The following is a 13835-nucleotide window of genomic DNA, read 5'->3' as shown; positions in this document are numbered from 1 at the left end:
GTCTCTCCTTAATCTGAGTTTATCCAGGACAGAGGAAAGTGAGAGCAATGGTCCCTGGGACCCAGGGGTCCCCCCAACCTCACCTGGAGGGTAAGAGAGCCCAGGGGGAGAGAGGAAGGAGACACCGGGAGGGGAGGATGGGCGCGGGGAAGAGGGAGGGAAGGCTGGACTTTTTTCCACTTTTTAGTTGTTATGCATCGTGCTGCTGTGAACATTCACATTCCTGTTTCCGTGGCAATGTATGTTTTCAGTCCTGAGTCTACAGCTAAGGGTGGATTTGCTGGGTCCTAGGGTCATATCGGAGCTCTGCTGAAACCTAGAGCAGTTAGGTCCATTAACCTGTAACTTGCTCGAGAAATGATGTGCTGCCACCTGCCTTCACTCATCAAGCTACTTTAATTGCCCTCCACGTAGCCTAAACAAGATGCTTTCCTGAGTTGTTGGCCAGGAACTTGGACTCAGCTGTGTCCAGCTTGAGCTCAAGCCAGTTGGGGCCACAGATCCTCCTACTGCTCCTGCTCAAATGTCTGATCCGGGACCTTTGACATCAGAGGACGCAAACCCCCACCCTCAGACCCCGCATCCACAGCTAATTGCACCTGCGCAGGAGGAAGGTTCACTCGCCTTTCTTTCATCTCCAATCACCTCTGCCTGCGCTGCCCACGCTGCCCACGCCCCTACACCAGCCACGCCTTGGCTTTAGTCCATAAATAGCCCAAGCCCCTCACCTTTGGGAGGTGGATTTTCGATTTCCCGGCCTCGTGAGCAACCCCTTCCTCGGCTGCCAACCTTAGCGTCTTGGTGTCTTGGCTTCTGGCTGTCTGGGCGCTGGGCAAACAAACCTGGTTCGGGAACACTCCCATTAACTTTTTTGCACAAACCGTTTTCCAAAGTGGGTGCACTCTTTTACAGTCTAACTAGCAATGTAAGAAGGTTCCAGTTTTCCAGGGCTTTGTCAGCAGTTTCCATTGTCTCTGTTTTTAGTTATGGCCGTCAGAGTGGGTATGAGGTAATATCTCATTATGCGTTTGGTGATTTTCATTCCCCTAATGACTCATCATGTTGAGCATTTTTTTTTTTTTATGTGATTGTTGGCGGTTTGTAAATCTTCTGTGGAGGATGTCTGTTTAAATCCTTTGCTCATTTTTTAGCTCCGTGGTTGTCTTTTTGTTTGAGTGTAAGAGTTCTTTCCGTACTCTGCAGGCCGTACCCTCACAGATAGGATTTTCCAACATTTCCTCCCCTTTTGCAGGTTGTCTTTCGCCTTTTCGATAGTATCTTTGAGTGCACAAAGGCTTTTAATTTTGTCGAAGCCCAATTTACCCATTTTTTTAATTGGTTACTTATACTTTGAGTGCCATAGCTAAGAAACATTGCCTAATTCAAGGTCAAGAAGACTTAACGCCTGTTTTCCCCCTAAGAGTTTTACAGTTTTAGTTCTTACATGTAGGCTTTGGGTCCATTTTATGTTAAGTTTCGTATATGGTATGAAGGTTGGGGGTCCTTGTTCACTGTTTTGTGCAGGAGTATTCAGTTGTCCAGCAGCATTTGTGGAAATGAATGTTCCCATTGAAATCTCTTGGTGCAGTTTTTGAAAATCAACTGACGTTCAGGTAAGGATGTATTTCTGGACTTCTTTTTTGGTATCAATCCATGTGTCTATCCTTAGGCCAGCATCACAGTCTTGATTACTATAGGCCTGTAGCAAGTTCTGTAATCAGGAAATGTGAGTCTTCCTGATTTGTTGTTCTTCAAGATTGTTCTGGATATTCTCGATCGCTTACATTTGCATGTGAATTTTAGAATGAAGCTGTAAATTTCTGCTCCCCCCCAAAAAAAAGCTGGAGTTTTGATAGGGATTGAATTCTCTCTGTAGATCAATTTGGGGAGTAATGTCCTCTTAACACTAAGTTTTCTGATCCATTAACAGGAATGTCTTTCCATTTATTTAAGTCTTTAATCTCTTTCAATGACATTTTCAGGTTTTCAGTTTACAAATCTTGCACTCTCTTTGTTAAATTTCTTCCTGGAGGTTCGAACTATGGTGCTGTGCGTTAAGAATTGCGTCGCCGCAGAGGTGTGGTTCAGGATAGGTGGGGTGAAGGATCTGGCGTTGCCACAGCTATGGCTTGGATTCAGTCCCTGGCCCAGGAATTTCCATATGCCGTGGGTGTGGCCATAAAAAAAAGTATTCCTAAGATATTTTATTCTTATTGATGCTATTTACAAGGAATTGTTTTTGCAATTTCATTTACAGATTGTTCATTGCTAGTGTATAGAAACAAGCTGATGTTGGGGGTGCTGATTTTGCTTTTGTTGAACTTGTTTATTAGCTCCAAGGTTTTTTGGTGGATACTTTGTGATTTTCTTTTTTCTTTCTTTTTTGCATATGGAAATTCCCAGGCTAGGGGTTGAATCAGAGCCAGAGCTTGCAGGCCTACACCACAGCCATAGCCAAACTGGATCCAAGCTGTATCTGCCATCTATCCCACAGCTTGCAGCAGCACTAGATCCTTAACCCACTGAGCTAGTCCAGGGATGGAACTTGCATCCTCTTGGATACTATGTTGGGTTCTTAACCCTCTGAGCCACAACAGGAGATCCTTTACAATTTTCAACATGCAAGAATAATGTTCTCTTGGAGTTCCCATCGTGGCTCAGTGGAAACGAATCTGACTAGCACCCATGAGAACTAAGGTTCGATCCCTGGCCTTGCTCAGTGGATTAAGGGATCTGGCATTGCTGTGAGCCGTGGTGTAGATGGCAGATGCGGCTTGGATCCTGCACTGCTGTAGCCTTCGGTATAGGCCAGCAGCTACAGCTCCAATTCTACCCCTAGCCTGGGAACCTCCATATGCCACCCTATAAAAAAGATACTGTCTTCTGAAAATTGGGTTTTCCTTTCAAATATGTATCTTTTATTTCCTTTTCTTGCCAGACTGCCCTGGATCTAACGTCAGTACAGTGTTGATAGAAGTGGCCAGGGCACAGATGCCCTGCCTTGTTTCTGACCTTAGAGGAGAGAAGCTTCATCTTCCACCATTAAAGTATGATGTTAGCTGTGGAGTTTTCATAGATACTCTTTGTCATCTTGAGGAGGGGCCCTTCTATTTCTAGGTTTTATTTTCTCTGTGTTTTTATAATGAAAAAATGTTGGATTTTCACTAAATATCTTGTTTGCATCTATTTATATAATCATGGGGGTTTTATCCTTATTAATATGATGTATTTCATTTATTTTTATTTTAATTTTATTTTTTACATGTTGAATCACTTGTGTGTTGCTGGGATAAATCACACTTGGTAATGGTTTATAATGCTTCTCACATGTTGCTGTATTCAGTTTGCAAATATTTATTTGGTTGAAGATTTTTGCACCTGTATTCATAAAGAATATTGGTCTGTGGTTAATTTTTTTTTTTTTTTTTCTCTAGGGCTGCACCTGTGGCATATGGAGGTTCCCAGGCTAGGCTAGGGGTCTAATCGGAGCTGTAGCCACCAGCCTACGCCAGAGCCACCGCAACTCGGGATCCGAACTGTGTTGTATCTGCGACTTACAACACAGCTCATGGCAATGCCCCATCCTTAACCCAGTGAGCAAGGCCAGGGATCAAACCCCCAACCTCATGGTTCCTAGATTTGTTAACCACTGAGCCATGATGGGAACTCCAGTCTGTGGTTAATTTTATTGTGGTAACTTTATCTTATTTTGGTATCAGATAAAACTGGTACTGTAGAATGTGAAAGTAATCCCTCCTCTTCTAATTTTGGGAGAATCTGTGAAGAATTGTGTGTTAATTCTTGTTTAAGTGTTTGATAGAACTTGCCAGTGAAGCCATCTGGTTCTGAGTTTTTCATTCCAGGAATTTTATTTTTTTAATTTCGACTTCAGTATTTTTCGTGTTGAAGGTCTACTCAAAATTTTATTTCTTTCTGCACGAATTTAGAAAGTTTGCATCTTTCTGGAATGAACCCATTTCATTTGGTTTATCTAATTTATTTGCATACAGTTGCTCTTGGCATTCTCTTATTTTTCTTTTTTGAATTTCTGTGATGTTGGTAGTAATGTCTCCTTGTTTATTCATCATTTTAGTGATTTGAGTCTTCTCTCTTGTCATCTAGCTAAAGATTTATCAATGTTGATCTTTTCAAAGAACCAACTTTTGGTTTTGTCAATTGTATCTATTTTTCTATGTTCAATTTCTTTTACTTTTGCTTTGATTTTTATTATTTCCTTCTTGCTGCTTGATTTGGGTTTATCTTGCTCTTCTTTTTCTAGGTTCTTAAGGTAAAAAGTTATTTGAAATTTGAAAGTTAGGTATTGAAGCCTCTATTATTGTTGAATTGCCTATCTTCTCTCCTAAATTCTGTTTTGCTTCCTATATTTTGAGGCTTGTATCTGACATTTGCTTACTTTTTCTCCTATTAATGTGCATTTTTTAAAAAATATTAAACATGCCCCAACTATAGCACAAACCAGAAGGTAATATGAAAAGTTAAATTTGTTACTTTGGAGTTCTTAACTTTTTTTCCACTGTTGTGTGTTTGTGCTAGAAATCTGATTGTCAGGTTTTTTTTTTAATGTTAATGCTTATACCGCCCTCTAGTGGACATCCATGTACACAGACATTTCCTCTGTAGTTAGGGTTACTTCTGTCTGGTTTCCTTAACTCGCACGGATGGAACAATGAACTAGAACCTAGAAAACACTGTAGAAACTCAACTCCTAGAAACAAAGCCCCGTCCTGCACCCCACACTTTGGAGCCACCAAAACTAGGCTTGAGGAGCCGCCATTCTGTTGCTGTAAACCAAAACACTGGTATTTCCAAAACTAGATGGTAAGACAAAGTGCCAGGACCTGGAGAAGCTCCAAACCCAGAGATGACAGAACTAGTCTGCATGAGCTTTTCCATTCTCACAGCATGTGGACAAAGACTGGAACCCTAGCAGTAGGTCAGACCGCCTGTCACAGCCACTTCTCCACTCATACTGAGCTCTGTGTGGTTTTGCCAGACTGTGGGGTTGGGTCTCCAGGTGAAGGGCTTCCACCCTGATTGTCTTCATGATTTTTCCTTTAACTTTGGTGCTCAGCAGTTTGGCAATGATGTTTTTTTAGGGTTTTTTTTTTTTCCTTCTTGAATCTCTGGCTTGTGTTCTTTTATTGATTTTTTTTTTTGGGGGGGTCGGGTGGTGGGGGGGATTCTTGGCTTATCATCTCCTCAAATACTCTTCTACTCCTTCCACATGCTCCTCTGGGACTGCATTTACGTATGTTAGTCTCTATTAGCCCACAGCTGTTCTTTATTATTCTGTTTTCTCTTTGTGTCTCAGTTTCTATAACTCCTACTGACTTACTTTCAAATTCACTGATTCTTTTGTAGCTTCCAGGCTGCTAGTAGGGTAATTGAGGAAATTCTTCATTTCTGAACTCACCTTTGTTTCTAGAATTTCTACTTGACTGGTTTATGGTTTCCATCTTTCTAATGAAATTCCCCATGTGTTAGTGCCTACTGTACACTTAGCCCACTAGATCTTTTAACATTTTAATCAGGGTTGTTTTACATTCCCTGTCAGTTCCAACATTTTGGTCATCTCTGAGTCTGGATCTGTTGCCTGCTTTGTTTATTTCTGAGTGGGGCTCATTTTTCTTTTTGTTGAAGCCATCTACGATGAAACTTAAATCCCTTTATGTTAGCAGGAAATAACTCATCGTGAGAGAAGGGAGAGTCTATACTGGGAATTGAGGCTCAATAGGAAGGCTTGGGTGTTTCTGGCCATGAGCTGACTCTGGTTAAATATACAACTGGGGCAGAAAGTCAGAATGGTGAGGGGAACTAGAATGTCCCCGATTTGTGCCAGCTGGAGCATGCAGCCAAGGTAGATAAAGCCAGGACTCCCAGAAGGCTGTATCCTGAGAGAGAGGACTAATAAGGAAAAGCTGCTTAGTTGGATACCTTTTTAAAATTTATTTTCTTTTGTCTGGTATTCTAGGGGTTTTAGTGGAGATGAGGAATTCTTCATGAGAGGTCAAGAGTGAGGTTTCTCTGATGAAAATTGTCCTTGTGCAGATGATGGGAGCCTGAGGGGTTTTCTTCCCTTATCAGACCAAATGAGGAGGTTCCACAGCTCTCCTCCAGGAGCCTGTCATGCGCCCCTGGCATTTGGACCACCCAGCTGAGAGATTTGCTGGAGCCACGGGGGCGACAGAAGGGAAAGCAGCCCAGCCTCCAGAATTGGGCGGAGAATGTGTCCAGCTGAGTCATCTTGAAGACGACTTGCCCAAATGGATGACCTGGGGGCAGGGGGAATGCTCTGGTAGGAAGGTCGCAGGCATGTGGGATGAAGTTTCAAGAGAGCAGGAGCTCAGAGTGAGTTACAAATAAGGGCTTGCTGATGGGAGATCCCCCGCCTGCTGAGCCCTAAGACTCTACCAAGCAGCCGGTCAGAGGAAGGGCGAAATGGATGAGGGAGGCCAGCTGGCAACCGCCCAAGAGTTTACAAGCTTCAGGCAGAGCTCTCACTGCCTGGTGGGCGGGTGGCAGTGGGAGAAGGGGGTGAGAGGAGGGTGACGTGTAGGAAGCAGCCAGAGGAGCTGTCCCTGAGGAGACAAATAGGAGACCACCTTCCTTTCTCCCTGCAGGTTTCTGATCCTAAGTCAGGTGTTACCTGGTGGAGGGGAGAGGCTTCAGTTGCACACACACAAATCAGACTTGGGAAATCTATCTATAACTAAGACAAGAGAAACTGTGAGATCTGCTGGCAAACTGTTCAGAAAAAAAAAAAAAAGTTATGTTAAACCATCATCCCTAAAAAACTTATCCTATAAGCCTGTTGAATACATTTCTCAGAGTAATCATTGTTCAATTTTCCTCTAAGTCTGTAATTATGCTGTAGGTTGTTTTTGCCCTCCCTGCTCCCGTCTCCCTGTCCTTCTCATCCTCTGTCGTCTTTCGTTATCCTCCTCCTTCCTCTCCATTCTCCTTATTACCAGCTCTGTGCACAGAGGATTTTGTCCCCAATCCTAAGCTGTCAGTCAGGGTTTCCTTGTGAAATGTCCATTGCTGACCACTGTCCACCTTCTTGAAGCACTTGGACCGCTGACCCACCTGTGGTGGCAATTCTTCAGCTCATGGCTTCTCTCTGGTAATCATTTAATCTAAATTTCCATGTGTGTTGATAGACAATGTACATGCTGGCTTTTTTATAACATAAAAAAATCCGTGCCTGTACTTTTATCTTGTTTCTATTGTCGTTTATATGTATCTTCTTTCTTCTTTGGTCAGCTTCATCTATTTGAGTTTTTCAAATAACTTTTGATGATACTGGTCAAATCTATGTTTATTGGTCAAATCTATGTTTATCATTTCCTGTTTCATTTCTGCTTTTATATTTATTCATTCCTTTCTTTGGGACTATTTGATACACTTTGCCTGTTCTCATCAATTGGAGGCCTAGCTTGTTTTCAATCTTTCTAGGTTTCTAATCTGTTTATAAGGCTCTGTTTTCACTTGACTTTCATATTAATGCTGTTTAAAATTATTCATACTCAAAGATTGCAGAAATACCCTTTTTCTTTTATGACATCAAAGTTAATTTTTCTTCATAAGGCAGTGAGATTCTGAGTGACCAAAGACAGGTGTCAGATGAAGTAGTGGCGATCATTGAGTAACTGAATATTCCCTGCTGTGGTATCTCAACCATATTATATTTAGATTTCTCCAACATCATTTCAGAGCTGTGTACAGTGAAGAAACTAACCCCCCTCCCTTTGGTCTTAGGAAGGACACAAACAGAAGAGCTATCTTCACAGACCACCTCTGTGGAACAGCCTGGTGGTTGCATCTGAAGGTAATTGGCAGTGATGATGTTTAGCTGTGTAACTTTTCAGTTGTTTTTGTTTTGTTTTGTTCCCCGAGGAGCACTGAAAGACAGACTTCTTCCATTTTCCTCAAAGATGTGGGCCAAATCAGTAAGCAAGAGCAAATTTCCATGGAAGCATTATTCAGCAACGTCTATGTTCCTCCTTTGCTGCACCAGTTGATAGAAATCTCCCCTCGAGGAGGGCATGGCCTCACATTGTGTGAAACCCTCAACCCTCCTGTCCTAAGTGATCGTGTACGTGATCTACCTGCTTTCCCCAAATGAAGGAAGCACCATGGCATGGCAAATTGCCAAGTAGCCTTATCTAGCGAGGCACAATTTCTAAAGAGTCTGTGCTTTAGTTTACCTCTCAGCGTTTATTGATTGGAAATTGATGGATGTGTTGAAGGCATGAGAAATCTGTGTATCTGGCCATTACCCAGGACACAGTGAAAGAAGATGGCTGTTACGTGGTTCAGCTGCACCATAAACGGTGAAATAATGACATACAAAGGCAGGGCTGTCCCACATGGGGGCTCAACCCCCTGCTCAGAGATCACCGTCTATGAATTCTAAACTGGCTGCTCATTAGGCCATGTGTTGCCCTGTTTTTAGTTTGTTTAATGACTAACTTTATGGCCTCTCTGTATGGTGTTGACTTTTTGTATGGCAGTCGATAACACTGTTTTATGTTGGTTTAAACTGACAGAGATGATCTTGGAGTTTCCATAGCCTCTCAGGCTGTGGCCTTCAAAGCACTATTCATAAGGAGAGGAATTGCTTTCATTAGCTCATCATTTATTGAGACTTGGATCAATGTGAGAACTGCCCAGGATCTGCCCAAGCAGTAGTGGTACGATGCGGCCCCCACTGTCCCCTAGGTCTGGAGCAAGGCAGATAGTTTTCAGAAACTGCAGTGACAATGCCAGGGTTCCCAAACCGAGCCACTACCATCTCCTATAGGAATAGCCGCAGAGAAAGGGTAGCTGGGAAGTACCTTGCCCAAGATAAAAATCAAAGACCTCTGGTTAGAAGAGAATGGAGAACTGACATTTCTGTGGATGTGGAAACTTGGGCAGATCTCAGATCTGTACCTACCAAGAGACTCTGATACCAAACCCTAGAACTTGGAACAAGCTCTAATGCTTCAGCAATATCTATGTTCCTCCTTTGCTGCACCAGATGCCTGGTTTTGATCTCTTATTACTTACCCGGCATTTTTCAGTTCTGCTTCCTGTGGGACCTACATATTGAGCATCCCGTGACTTATCATGAAACGCTAGTTCCGAGTTTACCTGAACACCTTTTATCATTCCACAGGTTGTCTATACCTGGTCCACCATAGCTCTTGATTGATCCCAGGTGTTAGGTTAGACAACTTAACCCATAAGGATGACTAGGTCTCAGTGGCTCTAACACACCGCATGGTGAGCTGTGCACAGCCACAGCCCTGCCCAGAGACTGCCAATCTCCTCTCCACTCCCCTTCCTGCCCTGCCCTCTCTTCCACCTCCCTGCCAGCCCCACTCCAGCCCTGAATCCATTCCTACAGCCAGGTCAGAACTTAGCCCTTTCTGTGTGTTCTTATTCTAGTTCAGTGTGTTTCTCTGGTCCACGGAATTCTTAATGATTGGCTGCCATGAACTGTCCCCACCCGGAATCCCTGTCATACAGCACAAATACAAAGTTGAAAAGAGTCTCTTTATAGATTCTATCACCTGGAGTCATATCAGTGGACACTTGGTGAATAGCTCACCTTGCTGGTGAAATATTTATACTAAAAAATTGCTGGATATATTCTGGTCTGCTTTCTCACTCTGTTCACACACCACTTGTTCAGACCTTGTCTTAAAGTCTTAATGTGTCGATACCAATTACCAATAATTGTTTGTTTCAAGACATTGGTTCTGCTTATCAATTACTTCAAAAAAGAGTTGGATCACTTCTCTGTAGGTATGTTTGCTGCCTTATAGCTCAGCCTCTTCCCATGGATTCCTCCTAGACATATCACTGGGCATTTTTAAGAGAGCCCTTGGATGCTTCTCCACATAGAGGCCACTCAATAAGGGCACACTGGTACAATTCAGTCTTCCCTAAATATGAGGGCTTATCAGATGGTTATAAGTCATGCCACTATCACTCGAGGGGAGAGTTTCTTATTTTAAATGCTATACATGGACTCCTAGCCTTGAAGAGTAGTTGCTATTATCAAGGGCAAGAGGATCAGGGAAAACATAATGGAAAATAAAATTAAAGGATCAACTTGGAGTTCCCGTCGTGGCTCAGTGGTTAATGAATCCGACTAGGAACCATGAGATTGCAGGTTCAATCCTTGGCCTTGCTCAGTGGGTGAAGGATCCGGCATTGCCATGAGCTCTGGTATAGGTCGCAGACACGGCTTGGATTTGGCGTTGCTGTGGCTCTGGCGTAGGCCGGCGGCTACAGCTCCAATTAGACCCCCCCCAGCCTGTGGAACCTCCATATGCCGTGGGAGCAGCCCTAGAAAAGGCAGAAAGACAAAAAAAAAAAAAAAAAATCAAAAGGTTGCCAGATCTCAAGTTATAGTTACCACACACTCTTTCATCTGCATATTCAGTATTGACCATTAAGTGGGTATTTTGTAGCTTAGTTCCTAGAGAGTTCATTTAGACAAAGAGACGTTTCCATTTTTACCTAAATCTCTTTCGCACATAGTAAGTTGTGAATTCCTAATTCTGGTTTATGCAGACTGTTATCAAACTGTTTCCCTGGTTTATGTAAACAAAAATTAGTAAGGACTAAGCAAACAAGGAAAGTTTGATTCTAACCCAACTAATGAATGATAAATATCAGGTCCAGCAATTTTGTTTATGGTTTTTGTTTTCATATTTACTTGATATAGAAAAATACCCTTAAATTTCATAAAATTCATTGAGTCATTTTTTTTTTTAAAAGAATGCCCTAAGTACGTTAATTTAAAACCCTTGTTCTATTTTTTCTTTACCCGAAAGTTATACTTGAACAACAGAGTTTGACTACATTGGGGTTCACTGATACCCAGGTTCTTTTCAATAAATATGCAAAAATATGCAGGTAGAACATCATGTGCAAGACTTGTATTGAAATGGACAGCCTATCCCTTCATATGCATAAGGTGAGTGATAGTTAATATAAAATTTGTTTTTTACTATTTGCTTTCAAAGAATGATCTTCCTGTACAGTATGCCTCTCACATCATTGGAAGAACTGCATGTCAGCCCATCATCACAAGTGTTTTAAGTGTAACAATATGCCCAATACTGTGTTAGGAATAGGACTGTAATACTCCGTGCCATAACATTTTTATAATGATTCATTCATTAGTGTATAGGCTGGGCTACTGCAAAGCAGTCGTGCTGCTCCTGCTTCATTGTCAGTGCTCCTGAATCGATACGCCTGTAAGTAAATGTGCATTTCTTTTTCACGTCCTCTTTTCCACTCCGATGTCTGGTGTTGGTAATACATGTAACACAGTGTTTTGTATCCTGCAATATTCTTTTGTATCAGACGAGGTTGATGTAGGTCCTGACAATTCAGTTTGTAAACAAACAACATCAGCTTTGATTTACAGTACCGTATGGAGACTGTATTTTCTTTTCCTTATGATTTTTCTTAACCCTGTCTTGTCTCTAGCTTACTTTATTGTAAGAATACAATATAAAATATGTATCACATACATGATGGGTGTTAATCTACTGTTATGGGTAAGGCTTCTGGTCAACAGTTGGCCCTTAGTAGTCAAGTTTGGGGGGAGGCAAAAGTTATATGCAGATTTTTGACTGGGTGGGGGGACCAGGGCCACTAATCCACACATTGTTCAAGGATCTGCTGTATTTTAAAAGGAAGGTTGTAAATTTCTAAAGGGAGAAGGTGCATTTTGTTTTGACTTTTTATCATTTTGTTAGAAATTTCCACATCTTCTGCACTGTGGTCAGAGAATGTGATCTTAAGTGAATTCCACTTTTGGAGCTCTGTTTGAAAATTTGTGGTATGGCCCAAAAATTTATCAGTTTTTGCTGAGTATTCCATGTGGATTTTACAATAAACTACTATATTGGTATATATTAAGAGTAGGTTCTATATTCCTTTATGAATAAGAATTATTCATTATACTAAAGTTTTTTTTTATATCCTTACTATTCTTAGTTTGATTTCTGAGTTCTAATGTACTTTCCTACTATGGTTGAGGGTTTATCAATTTCTCCTCATCATTCTGTCAGGTTTTGCTCACTCTGTATTTTAAGCTGTGTTGATAGATATATCCAGTTAGCCCACAGTATCCATGGGTTTTGCAACTGTAGAATCAACCAGCCTGTTCCAGAAAGTTCCAAAAAGAAAAACTTGAATGTACACACTGTTATAGCATTTACAAGTGTGTTTACAAGTATTTATGCAGCATTTATATTAGGCATTATGGGTAATCTAGAGATGATTTAAAGTATATGCAAGGATTGTGTAATATACAAATGCCATTTCATATAAGAGACTTGAGCAGTCACAGATTTGGTGTCCATGAGGGTCCTGCAGCCAGTCCCCAGTGGGTACCAAGGGACAACTGCGTAGGTTCATGATTAAGGAATGAATGTCTCATTAGTAAAGCTTTTTGCCATATAGTCTAATTAGTTTTGTATTATTCAAGGCAAGCACTAACATAAAGAAGTTAATATCTCTCTTCCTTTCTTGTAATTTTAAAATTTTTAATGTGTGGTTTTTAAATACCAAAGACCTGAAATGTGTTTCTATTGCAGTAGGAAAGCTTCTGTCTTTGAATAGAATGAAATTATCCTTTTCACCTTTATTTTGGTTTCTCCTATCTACCATCCTACTTTTTGTTTGCCAATTTTCACTTTCTCTTAATTCCCATCCCCTTCCTACCTTTGTTGGCTTGAGGCTTTGTGGGGTTGTTTTTGTTTTTGTTTGTTTTTGTCTTTTTAGGACCGCACCCATTGCATATGGAGGTTCCCAGGCTAGGGGTGGAATCGGAGCTACAGCTGCCAGCCTACACCATAGCCACAGCAATGCAGGATCTGAACCATGTCTGCAAACTACTCCACAGCTCACGGCAATGCCGGATCCTTAACCCACTGAGCAAGGCCATTGATTGAACCCACATCCTCATGGATCCTAGTCAGGGTTGTTATTACTGATCCACGACAGGAACTCCGGGGTTTTCCCTTTATGTTTAATTTTCCTTCTCTCTTGTGGCATAGGAGATAGAGATGTATACACACATGTGCGTGTTCAAAAGCATGTATAGTTGCCATAATATGTATATTGTTGAAATGATATATAAGAAGAATATATACATAGAAGCAGATCTCCAGGATTATGTCCTAATAGTTCTGTACCCCAATTCCTACATCTAGAAGCAACCTGCACTTTCAAATGTTTGCTTACTTTTTAAGAGCTAGTGCATATATACATGTGTGTGAGTGTGTGTGTGCAGACATATATGTGCTACTAGAAATTAATCTTTCAATATGAATAATGTTCTTATATTTACTTAGTTGGGCTTGGAGTTCCTGTGAAAGGTTCTTGCCTGCAAATCAGCTCTCCTATCCATCTTTGGGGCTAAAATTTCCTTCCGTGCTTCTTCGTGGTAGGACATAAAGCCCACCCCCCACACCTATGCGCATTGCCCAGATGCTTCTGGGTGTCCAGGGGAGGAGGCTGTCCCACAGGGACCTGCTTGGCATGCTCCCTGTAGCAGGGGGCCTGCTCGCTGCATCAGATCTGGCCTTGAACAGTCGCATCCAAGGCAGAAGCTAAACATCTCCTGTTTTTGTCGTGGCCATAGGCACCAGAGTGATGTAGGAGACAGACTAGTAACCCTCCAAGATATCCACGTTCTAATCCCCAGAAACCAAGACTGTGTTAGCTTACACAGCCACAGGGATTTGCAGGTGTAATTAGTGACACTGAGCTGGGAGGCCCACCTGTCATCCCAGGGCCTTAGA

At 41.8% G+C, this 13835-nt stretch overlaps 2 protein-coding genes across 49 annotated transcripts in view; one reads left to right on the top strand and one right to left on the bottom strand.

Annotated features, from left to right (window-relative positions):
• Window positions 1-13835, bottom strand: part of CYP7A1 (cytochrome P450 family 7 subfamily A member 1) — a 29521-nt gene that overhangs the window by 14165 nt on the left and 1521 nt on the right. For 2 of the 5 annotated variants that reach the window (XM_085020929.1, XM_005663076.4), the window contains exon 3: window positions 729-842. The exons of 2 other annotated variants lie outside the window; for them this stretch is intronic. Coding sequence is in view for 1 of the 3 variants with exons in the window: in XM_021088746.2 (XP_020944405.1) it covers window positions 729-863 (135 nt within the window). In the remaining 2 variants the exon portion in view is untranslated. Of the gene's footprint in view, window positions 1-728; window positions 928-13835 lie in introns of those variants that run through there. One more of the 5 variants, XM_021088746.2, reaches the window with a different exon arrangement.
• SDCBP (syndecan binding protein) overlaps window positions 734-13835 on the top strand; it is a 61823-nt gene continuing 48721 nt past the window's right edge. For 4 of the 44 annotated variants that reach the window (XM_085020266.1, XM_085020256.1, XM_085020248.1 and 1 more), the window contains exons 1-6: window positions 734-1009; window positions 1525-1613; window positions 2939-3047; window positions 7780-7849; window positions 10851-10993; window positions 11203-11276. Coding sequence is in view for 24 of the 44 variants with exons in the window: in XM_085020282.1 (XP_084876408.1) it covers window positions 10943-10993 (51 nt within the window). In the remaining 20 variants the exon portion in view is untranslated. The remainder of the gene's footprint in view (window positions 1010-1524; window positions 1614-2938; window positions 3048-7779; window positions 7850-10850; window positions 10994-11202; window positions 11277-13835) is intronic. The other 40 variants (XM_085020288.1, XM_021088485.2, XM_085020284.1 and 37 more) reach the window with 16 other exon arrangements.

The sequence above is a fragment of the Sus scrofa genome, chromosome 4 (genome assembly GCF_054392235.1).
Source record: "Sus scrofa isolate SSC_HxYL_T2T_F1_AM1 chromosome 4, Sscrofa_HxYL_maternal_Yorkshire_Landrace_v2.0, whole genome shotgun sequence".
NCBI classification, from domain to species: Eukaryota; Metazoa; Chordata; class Mammalia; order Artiodactyla; family Suidae; genus Sus; species Sus scrofa.
Note: the sequence above shows the minus strand (reverse complement) of the source record. Positions and strands in the feature narration are given on the sequence as shown.